The following is an 11,539-nucleotide window of genomic DNA, read 5'->3' as shown; positions in this document are numbered from 1 at the left end:
TTAAATGGTGACAAGTGAGTTTTCTCTTTTTAAATTATTAGTATCATTGTAGATTCATGGATTTTAGAGATTGAATAGATTTCAATTAACCACAAACATTATTCTTTTTGATGGTCAAATTCTCACAGTTTGGTCAGTGGCAGCCTACTCAAGTTGGCTCCTTTTGACATGACAAGAAAACTTCCTTGATTTCTGGAAAAACATGTCTCAGGTTCACTTTGTACCTTCCTTTTCCTATGCCCAGAAACAGTCATTTATCAGTGGAGCCCAGGTAGGGGATGGTATTAGCGGCTAAGATCTGTGCACAAGGGCGATATTCATGGCTCCTGGGATATTGTTGCTATTAGCCCATCACAATAAGCAGAAGTATACATGCATATTTTTTAAAGTCATGAGTTCATTAGAATTTTTTAATTTAAATTTAATACTATATAGTATTTTATATAACTTACTTGATGTTATAATTGTATCCCTTTTCTTTTACACTGAAAATCTTGTTTCCTAATCTTATTAATACAATTACTTGTATGCTTTGTGATACAATAGGAAGTTTCAAAATAACAATACGAACACTACTAAAAAAATAAAATGACCAAGGTGAGATTCCAGATTTCTTTGTAGTTTTTTTATCCTTCAATTACATCCACTAAGGAGGCAGAGTCAAAACACTGTGCCCTAAAGTCAGTTGAAATAACTCCTTCCTCCTCTGTGTGGGTACAGTACTATTAGATGTATGATTATGCTCACGTGTTTGTTTCCAATTTTAAGAATTGTTTTCAGAGTTATTCAAAGACCAAAACCTTCTAGAAAGGTATTCACAAAGGGGTCTTGCTTCTACCCCGCTTCCTCTATTGTTTCCCTCATAAATAACTGTTTTTATTAATTTGGTGTTTTTCTTCAAGTATTTCTTTGTGAAAATGTAAACAAATACCTAGGTATATATTCTTATTTTCTTTCTTACACAATATGTAGCAGTATCCTAGACCTTGCTGTTTGTTTCACTTCGTATATATTGGAGGTTTCTTCATATCAGCCATTGAAGCTTTTGCTCAGTTTTTTACAGCTGCATAGTACTCTGCCGTGCGGACATGCCATAGTTTACTTAAGTTGTTCCCTATTGCTGGAAAATTGGATTCTTTCCAATCTTTTGCAGTTTCAAACAATACTCCAGTTAGTTGAATAACCTTCTGCAAGTATCCCTTTGTACTTGTATAAGCGTACCCGTGGGATAGACGTCTAGAAATGGAATTGCTGAGTCAACAGGTAAATGCATCTACAATTTCACTAGTACTGGCAAATGCACCGCTATAGGGTTTGTAACATTTTGCATTCCTACCAGCACTGTATAAGGGAGCCTATTTTCTCACAGTTTTGCTAACAGAGGGTATTGTCAAACTTCTGCATTTTTGCCAATCTGATAGAAGAGAAATGCAATATTTATTTTCAACTGCACTTCCCTATAATTGATGCTGGAAATTTTTTCATATGTTAAAGAGTCATTTGCATTTGTCTGCAATCAATGTATTCATATCCTTTGGCCATTTATCTATTGGGTTATTAGTCTTTTTCTGCTTGATTTCAGAAGCTCTTTGTAAAATGAGCATGGTGGATATAGCAGGAACACAACAAAGTCTGTCTTCACAGAGCCAGCTTCCCAGGAATGGTCCCTTTCTGTGACTAGTGCTGCCAGAAAGAATTCTCTATTTTCAACACGGAGACTGAGGCCATAGCAGTGATGATGAATTATGTTGCCATTGCCTTCATTTGTGAGCAATTTTCCAATTTGACCTACTCTTCCAGGAACATAATCTATATTCCTAATGGAATAAATCAATTTCCAGAAGTAGGGGAAAGTGTACTCTTGCAGTTATAGAAAATCACGTTCTCAGAAATATTTAAAGAAACGGGGAAGTTTTATGACATATTATTACATGAAAAGGCAAGACACAAAACAGTATGCACAGTATAAAACCAACTGTTTAGAATATACCTAACTGCAAGTGCAGGAAAAAGATTGGAAGACTATACGTCAAAGTGTTTACAGTACTTACCTCTGAGTATTGGGATTATGGCTAATTTTAATTTTCTTCTTCATCTCTGTTCTATTTTCTAATTTTTTTTTATCATGAACATGTATTGCTTTGAAGACTAACAAGAATGATGACACCATTTTTAAAAATAAGAGTACTGAACAAAATTTAAGCTAAACTCTTATCTTGAGTAAAAAGGAGCTGTTGATTTGGTGCAAAGTATGGGAGAGGGAAGCTTGTCCTTTTCGATTATGTGAGCTCACTGATGCTGAAGTTCATTTATTTTTAGTGCCCGTTCACATTTAGCAATAGTAATCGCTTACTATTTCCTTACTATTACCTGTCTATTACTATCTAATACTCTTTCCTTACTCTTTCCTTACTCTTTCCTTACTATTGCCTATCTATTACTATCTAATACTCTTTCCTTACTATTTCCTTACTATTACCTATTAACTATCTTACTATCTCCTCCAGAGACTTTAAGATTTACTTGGAGTAGCAAACACGAATCACAAGCAAACACTGAGGATCCCAAGGTTTTATGTAAGAATACTCTACCAACTCATCTAAATCAACTCTATTTCAACTTCAAATTTCTAATTGGTGCACAGTTCTAGGCACTGAGACCAGGTACCTTAGCCCTGTCCTTGCTTCCTCTACCTTCCTCCCATGCAACCACCTGATCACCTGTTGAGTCTCTCTTTGAAACACTCCTTGTAGCATCTATTCCTCTCTGATTCCCCAGCTACAATACTACTCATGTCTCAGACTGTCTGCCGCCTCCATTATTAGATCAATCTTCTGCATTAGAAAAGAAGAACGGGGCTTCCCTGGTGGCCCAGTGGTTAGGAATCCGCCTGCCAATGCAGGGGACATGGATTCGAGCCCTGGTCCAGGAAGATCCCACATGCCGCAGAGCAACGAAGCCCGCGTACCACAACTGAGTCTGCGCTCTAGAGCCTACAAGCCACAACTACTGAGCCCACGTGCCACAACTACTGAAGCCCACGCGCCTAGAGCCCGTGCTCCGCAACAAGAGAAGCCACTGCAATGAGAAACCCGTCGACACCACTAGAGAAAGCCCACGCGCAGCAACGAAGACCCAACGCAGCCAAAAAGAAATAAATAAATATTTTTTTAAAAAAGAAGAATGCTTAAAAAACAATAAATTAGGAATCTTAGAATGACTAAGTAAGGGCACAGGATGGGTTTAGAGCCCCCCTAAATCTTCATCTCCAAAGAACTGTTAACAGTTGACTGGTTTGGGCAGTTCACTGAAAAGCTCCACCCACAAATCTTGTCTTTATTTGACCTAACTTAATGCTTAGTTTACGCAAACAGCCCTAGCCTCAGGGCATTTGTCAAAAAAATGAGTGTAATTGTTTAATATCACAGCTGTCTGAGGCTGTGTTACCAGCTGGGGCTAATAAGAGGCTGACCAATAATTTAAGAATAACTGGGGAGTAAGATGGAAGCTTTTAAAAGTTCTAACATATTTCTGGGAATCTGGAAGGTCACATGCGTGTGAGTGTCCACATGCCCCAAAAAGACCTGAGGAGGCTGTCATTCCTCACTTCAGGCTGACCTTGAGGCCCTGCACAAGTAGGAAGTGAAGGCTCAGGCAGAATTGTAAACTGTCTGCCTGAGCATTGAAGGCATGTCCACACACACACACCACACAGACCCTCAGCAAAGGAAGGGAGACTAATCAGTTCAAGGAGAGCTCTTAGTTCAATCATTAGCTGACCACTAAGCTAATGAAGCAGACTTCAGTGGCCACACACAACAGAAAATACAGACTGTGCAGAATTTGTCCGGGAAAGTCACTGAACAAACAAATAGTGATAATAACAAAACAACAACAAGCCTGAGGAGGGGGAAACCTCATTTCGAGAATTATCACATTATATTGTTTGTAATGTATTATTTAAGATTATATTATTTTAAATGTTCACTTTTAACATAAAGTTATATGACATGCAAAGAAGCAAAAAAGAATGGCTCACAATCGGGGGAGAAGGCAGGCAATAGAAACTATGATTCTGAGTTATTTTCTTTTTGGTTAAAAACTGTCTCTGAGGAACTACAAATGTTGACTTACTAGACCAACTAGCTGTTATAAACACGATCAAAGGACTAAAAGAAACCTTGCTTAAAGAATTAAAGGAAAGAATGAGAATGATGTATGACCAAATAGAGAATATCAATAAAGAGATAGAAATTATTTTTAAAAAAGAGCCAAATAGAAATTCTCACCTTGAAAATAAAAAAATAGAGGGGCTCACAGCAGATATGAGCTGGCAGAAGAAAAAAATCAGTGAACTTGAAGACAGGTCAATTAAGATTATCCAGTCTAAGCAATAGAAAGGCAAAAGAATGAAGAAAACTGAACAGAGCCTCAGAGACCTGTGGGGCACCATCAAGCTACTAACATAAATATAATAGGAATCCTAGGAGGAGAGGAGAGAATGAAAGAGGAAGAAAGAATATATGAATAAATAAACTTCTCAAATGTGAGGAAAATCTGCATCAAATCTGTACATGTAAGAAGCTCAACGAACTCTAAGTAGTATAAACTCAAAGAGGTCCACATTTAGACACACCATAGTCAAACTGGCAAAAGACAGAGACAAAGAGGGAATCTTGAAAGCAGCAAGAGAAATGATTCATCACATACAACCCCTCCCCGCCACACTGCAACATGATTCCCCGGAAGCCTGCTCCTGGACACAGTCCAGGTAGAATGTGAAGTAACGATCATTTGCGAGTCATCAACAGCCTATTGGTGAAGTCAAAGATGGAAGATGAAGTCTTTCCAACCTTTCATGTTCTCCCTCAACCTTTTAGAGTCTCTCATTTGGTTCCCCATCTTGGCCCTCTCCACCCTGTGACTCAGGACTGAGAGGGCTCTTTGCAAACAGTGTTAAGGGAGCCTATGAAAGCGACATCACTAGGGATCTGATGTGACAATGACTGCTGGTCCTCTGAGGGCTACAGGACTTGCCCAGTTGGGAAATATAGCTAAGCAGTAAGTAACTGTTGGCTTTAGATCGGAGAGGATTGGCTGTAAACATAGCTTGATATATAACATTTCCTTTAAAAATAAGTTCCTAGCCTTGAATTATAAGATTGAAGGTTAGGCATGCGTCTTTGACTCATGTTTTTATATCTATATAGACACATGTTTACAGTTTTATATTGTACTTTATATCTAAATAGGCATCAATGTATTTGATATTGTACTTATTTTATCTCTTTCTCAAAGATAATTTAAGTGGAATGATAAAAACTTCGGAGATAAATTTTTTTCCAGCATTCTAACCCAGAAAACTGCCATTCAGTCAATGGACATTTACTGAACATCTATTATGTACCAGACATTGTGCTACATGCTGGACATAGAGATGGGGGATGAAGTGTTCCTAGCGGGACAGGAGGGGTGTATGCTCAGTCTGAACTTGGTGGGAGAGTTTCAGAAGAAGCTGCCTAGGAGAGCGGACTCCTTATCTGAGTCTTGAAGTGTTAGTTAGCTGGACAAAGTGAAGTGGGCTTAGGCCAGACATCCAGTGAGAGAGAATAGCATAGAATGGAAGCGGGGAAAACTCGGCACATTTGAGGAATTCCAGGTGGCCAGAGCCTAGGTGTCAGGGGAGATGGCTGAAAGGTAAGGCTAAAATTTGTAGGGGCAAGTCATGATTATCCCAGCATGCCATTCTAAGAAGACTGAAAATGACACAAAATAGTAATTATAGTTATTCTTATTTCCTATTTATTGAGCACTTGCTGTGTGCCAGGCACTGTGCTAGGCACTCAACATACCAATTTATTCCCCACAAGAGCCCTGTGAGGTAGGTTCTGCTTTAAATGCATAAAGTATACTCCGTTGGGAAAAGGAGTCCACAAAGAGACTAGAACCAAAAGGGAAGTAGGAGGAGAACAGAATGGCCTGGCCTTATAGACGTCAAGAGGGATAAGGACTAAACAACTAGCGGCGAGTGGTGATCTTGAGAGGTACAGTGTCAGTGGAGTTAGGGGACAGAAGACCGCTGTAGGACAAGGGTGCGGATGCAACACATGAATGGGGATAGTGATCGCCAACTGCTCTTTTAAGAAGACTATTTACTTTTTCCTTTTTTTTTTTTTTTTTAACCACAAGGCGCAGCATGTGGGATCTTAGTTCCCGGACCAGGGATTAAACCCGTGCCCCCTGCAGGGGCAGCATGGAGCCCTAACCACTGGACCACCAGGGAAGCCCCTAAGAAGACTAAGGAGGAGAGGGCTAGCCATAGGTAGAGGGAGTCAGAGGATTCTGTTTTGGGTTGGTTGGTTGGTTTTAAAATGAGACAGGCTTGAGCACGTTTTTGTGCTGAGATGTCAGGATGAGCAGAGGGCGAGATGTGGATGGCCCATGAGTGAGGGATCACTGACGAAACAAGGTCACTGTACAGTCAGCAGGAGATGGGGGGAAGGCCTGGCCTTGCCTGGGAGCCCAGAGGAGGACATTAAAGATGGCTGTGGATGCCAAGAGGGTGAGCTGCGAGTTTCAGCTCATGGACCTGTTTTCTCCGCGAGTAGGAACCCAGGTTCTCTGAGAACAAGGGGTGTCCCTGAATACTTGACTTACGATATGAGTCTTTCTATAATACGTTTATTCAACGAGTGCCATAAGCAGATCTCTCCTGCTGCTGCTCAAGTGGGGAGCTCGATTCAGGGGGAAAATTGTGTACCGTGAACCCTGAGTGCTCACTGACTTACAGTCTGTAGTTCTATTCTCAAGGGACTCCGTGGACTGGGCCAGCGACCTTGAATTGAATTCACTCATCTTTGCAGCTGTCTCCTCTTCATAAAGGCAGACACACTCTGTTTCTTTGTGGAGAGCAGCCCTAAAAGGAAAGGCCACTAAAAGCAACGACTGGTGTTAGACCTGCAGAAAGTGTGAAGCCACAAAGGGCCAGAAAATAATGGCTGGGGTAACGTGGATGGGGTGAAATGTAGAACTGGGTGATAGTTGGTATCTGTGGTAAAAAGGAGAGAGGAATTTATTAAACTGTTTCAGCAAGTTGTCTAGTTAGTGCAAACATTGCTTATGGAGTAAGAAATAAAGCTCTAGTGTAATTTGGAAGGTGATCACTTTCGGCACGGGCATATGTCCAGGAAACACGTAGAAGAAAGTCAGAAGCCTGCACAAATGTTTCCTTATTGTGCAGGGGACACACTGGGGACAAACAGGTCTCACACAGGAAAGGGAACTTCTGTAAACCTTGTATTTTGTTTGTTGGAATTTTCTTTAGTGATAGCGTTCAGTGTTTTTAAATTTGCTTCTTAGCGTGGGTGTCTGTATATTTTCCTTCAGTTGGAGGGTTGTATGAGGAGGGGAGGTTTCATTTGAAATTAGTGACCAAGTTGCTAAATGCTTTTACTATCACTCAGTCCAGTGCTTGATACAAACATCTCTTAGACACACACAAACACACACACACACAGCCACGCACATGCCAGCTATGTGTCCTTCCTTCTCCCCTACTGCCTGTTCCCAAGTCAGAAAGTAGAAAAACAAGGAGGAAACCTGGAAATCGCCTGAAGGGACTCACGGTGCTCTAGGGTGTGGTGCTCATCGAGGCCCACGGAGTGAGGCCAGACCCTGGCACCTGCTTCCAAAACAGCTCAACATGGAAATCAATGCCCTTGCCTTGTGTACACACCCGTTGTCTCCCCTGCACTCCGACTGCTGTCCCGTGTCCAGTCCTTTTTCTCATCTCTCAACCCATCTTGGTTACCAGAATTTTGGGGATAGTTCTGAGATCTGATACCTCAGATAACGGCAATGTGTGGAGATCCTCCCTCCCTCTCTCTCCTTCTTTCCTTCTCTTCTTTCTTTCTTTCTGCCTTTCCTTTCCTTTCTTTCTTTCCTTCTTTGTCCCTCCCTCCCTCCCCCCTTCTTCCTTTCTTTCTTTCCTTCTTTGTCCCTCCCTCCCTCCCCCCTCCCTCCCCCCTCCCTCCCTCCCCCCTCCTCCCTCCCCCCTCCCTCTCTCCCTCCTCCCTCCCTCCCTCCCCCTTCTTCCTCCCTCCCTCCCTCCCCCTCCCTCCCCCCTCCCCCTCCCTCCCCCTCCCTCCCTCCTCCCCCTCCCTCCCCCTCCCTCCCCCCTCCCCCCTCCCTCCCTCCCTCCCTCCCTCCCTCCCTCCTCCCTCCCCCCCCCCCCTCCCTCCCTTCCCCCTAGCTTTATTTACTGTGCTATGCGATGCATTTACTGGAGCAACAGAACATTTGTATACAGCTTAGCACTTCTTTATTATAACATACAGGCACCTACCACCAAGTAAAGAAGAGGGACACTACTGGCCCCTCAGAAGCCCCTCTCATGTCCTCACCCAATTACAACCCTCAGGATCCTACCTCCCCACTCCCTCCCTCACACACAAGTAATTACTTTTTAAAAAAATTTTTATTTTATATTGGAGTATATTTGACTCACAATGTTGTGGTAGTTTCAGGTGTACAGCAAAGTGATTCAGTTATGCATACACATATATCTATTCTTTTTCAGATTCTTTTCCCATATAGATTATTACAGAGTATTGAGTAGAGTTCCCTGTGCTATATAGTATCAATAGGTCCTTGTTAGTTATCTGTTTTATATACAGTAGTGTATATATGTTAATCTCAACTTCCTAAGTAATTATTATCTTGACTTAATGGGACTTACTTCCTTGCTTGTCTTTTCGTGTTGTCACTTAAGTATATTTCCTTAAACAATAGAGTTTAATTTTGCTTGTTTTGGAACTTTTTCTTTCAAAGTCTTTGATCCTGATTCTTTCTTTCAATATTACAAAGTTCATCCACACTGTTGCACGTAGCTATGCTCTCCATTGCATGAACAGACCGCCACACTTGAACTCCATTCTATTGTGACAGTCATTGGATTGCTTGCAGTGTTGAGCTCTTGTGAACATAGCTGCTTGAACATTCCTGTACACGTAACCTGGACACAATTTAGAAGTTCCCTCAGGGCATGTATCTGGGAGTGGAGCAGCTGAGTCATAATGTGTCCTCATTATTGTTCAATATTACTGGCTACCATGTGAGAATTCCTCTTTCCCACATCCTAGCCAACATTCAGTGTCATCTTTCACCTTTTGGTTTTAAACTTCTGTTCCCAAAATAGATTCTTCTACTAAACTCGACTCCTCCAGGTCTGTGGGTCTCACCTTCTGTTTCCCACATGGCTTATAACAGAAGATATGCACACGTGTGGCCCCCTGCTGTGCGCACACCCAATCAGAAGGTTATGAACAATTCCCAAGTGAGAAAGCCAAAACCTCAGATGTATTCTGGTTGACGTAACACAAATAAATCACTTGGGGCTGTGGCACTTGCTTATTTAAAAGCAAAACAAAACTGTGACTCACCTCTAAAGTGATCATGTCACACGTGTGTGTCCTGACACTCTGTTTGAGAACCATTGTCCTTGTTGTTTGATATTCTTTCAGTAGCCTTGAGTTTGAACGTACTGACTACCTCTTCAGTGCAAAACCATGACCAGCCAGCGTCTTTCTCTACCACAGCTTGTCCCTCACAAATGCCACCAAGGGGACAAAGAGAACAATGGTTAAAGTGTCCCAATAATGAACCCTCTTACACTGTTGGTGGAAATGTAAATTGATACAGCCACTATGGAGACCAGTATGAAGGTTCCTTAAAAAACTAAAAAAAGAGCTACTGTATGACCCAGCAATCCCACTTCTGGGCATATATCCAGAGAAAAACATGGTGCAAAAGGATACATGCACCCCAATGTTCATTGCAGCACTGTTTACAATAGCCAAGACATGGAAGCAACCTAAGTGTCCACCGACAGAGGAATGGATAAAGAAGATGTGGTACATATATACAATGGAATATTACCCAGCCATAAAAAAGAATGAAATAATGCCATTTGCAGAAACATGGATGGACCTAGAGATTATCATTCTAAGTGAAGTTAAGTCAGACAGAGAAAGAGAAATATCATATGATATTGCTCACATGTGGAATCTTTACAAAATGATACAAATGAACTTATTTACAAAACAGAAACCGACTCACAGACTTAGAGAACGAACTTATGGTTACCAGGGGGGAAGGGTGAGGGGAAGGGTTAGATTGGGAGTTTGGGATTGACATGTACACACTGCTATACGTAAAATACGTAACCAACAAGGACCTACTGTATAGCACAGGGAACTAAACTCAATACTCTATAGTAACCTAAATGGGAAAAGAATTTGAAAAAGAATAGATACATGCATATGTAAAAAAAAAATTGTAAGATTAAAAAGTCATTCCCAGTAATGGCACAGACTCCAGGGCTTCTGCTCTGGGATGTGATACTCAAGGGACATGTTCTCTCTGGTGCCCCCACAGGGTTGGACCAGCTGACCTGTCCTCCATCGCAGTCACCCCAGCATCCTGGCTGACCAAGACCATGTTTCCCTTCAAGGTGAGCAAGTGGGTGGAGCCTGCCTGCTTCCACTCACTGGTGGTCTCCTCACCCAGCATTCGCCAGAAGAAACTAATCCACAAGCTGCAGGAAGAAAAGGTGTTTCGGGAAGAGATGAGACACTTCCGTGAGAAGATAGAAGGCTTCAGGGAAGAGATGCGGAATTTCCGTGGCAAGATCTGCGCTTTCAGGGGCCAGATCTTGGGCATTTGGGAAGAGGAGAGACCTTTCTGGGAAGAGGAGAAAACCTTCTGGAAAGAGGAAAAAGCCTTCTGGGAAATGGAAAAATCTTTCTGGGAAGAAGAGAAAGCCTTTTGGAAAAAGTACCGAATCTTCTGGAAGGAAGATAAGGCCTTCTGGAAGGAGGACAATGCCTTGTGGGAAAGAGACAGGAACCTCCTTCAGGAGGACAAGGCCCTGTGGGGGGTAGAAAAGGCCCTGTGGGAGGAGGAAAGCGCCCTTCTGGAGGAGGAGAAGGCCCTCTGGTGGAAGGGGATGCTCAGGCTGTGGAGAAGCAGAGGCTGGCAGGGGGGCATTGCAACGTCATGAGCACAGGAGACGAAGGGCTGGGGGGTCCACACTGCTGGATTGGGACTCGAGTCCGGGGTGACCCCATGTGCTGAAGAAAATATGCTCTTATTTGTCTCCTGGCTTCAAAAGATCTAATAAAGTTCTGAGGAGAGGTCTGGAAAACCAACTTCTGTAAGGAGCCCAGCTGCATTTTTTCAGGTTTTGTGATTCTCAGAGGTCGTACTCCCGTCCTCCAGGCTGCACTGCTGCCCAAAGAGCTTGGTTGCGTGAGCAGCTCCCCGTGAGCGCGGCATGTGTGGGTGGGTGTAAGTGGAGACCCTGGACTCTCCTGAAAAGAGTCAGAACGGGGATGGGGGTGAGGGCAATGCCAGCAAGAGACACGTAGGGACCGGGGGCGGAAATATCTCTGCCTCTGCGGAGCTGTGGGGCAGTCATCTCTCCTCCACTCTGGGCAGTCTTGGAGGCTGGGAGCGGGCTGACAGCTTCCCAGAAAAGGCT

The 11,539-nt window shown here is 42.8% G+C and overlaps 1 protein-coding gene across 1 annotated transcript; it reads left to right on the top strand.

The window, feature by feature from the left end:
• Positions 1-10,361: 10,361 nt before the first annotated feature.
• Positions 10,362-11,059, top strand: CCDC70 (coiled-coil domain containing 70). The gene has a single exon (XM_030882106.2). The coding sequence runs from the start codon at positions 10,496-10,498 to the stop codon at positions 11,057-11,059; it is 564 nt and encodes a 187-aa protein (XP_030737966.2). The 5' UTR covers positions 10,362-10,495.
• Positions 11,060-11,539: the final 480 nt, after the last annotated feature.

This window comes from Globicephala melas, chromosome 18 (genome assembly GCF_963455315.2).
Source record: "Globicephala melas chromosome 18, mGloMel1.2, whole genome shotgun sequence".
NCBI classification, from domain to species: Eukaryota; Metazoa; Chordata; class Mammalia; order Artiodactyla; family Delphinidae; genus Globicephala; species Globicephala melas.
The sequence above is the reverse complement of the archived record's forward strand: the minus strand, read 5'-3'. Positions and strand labels throughout refer to the sequence as shown.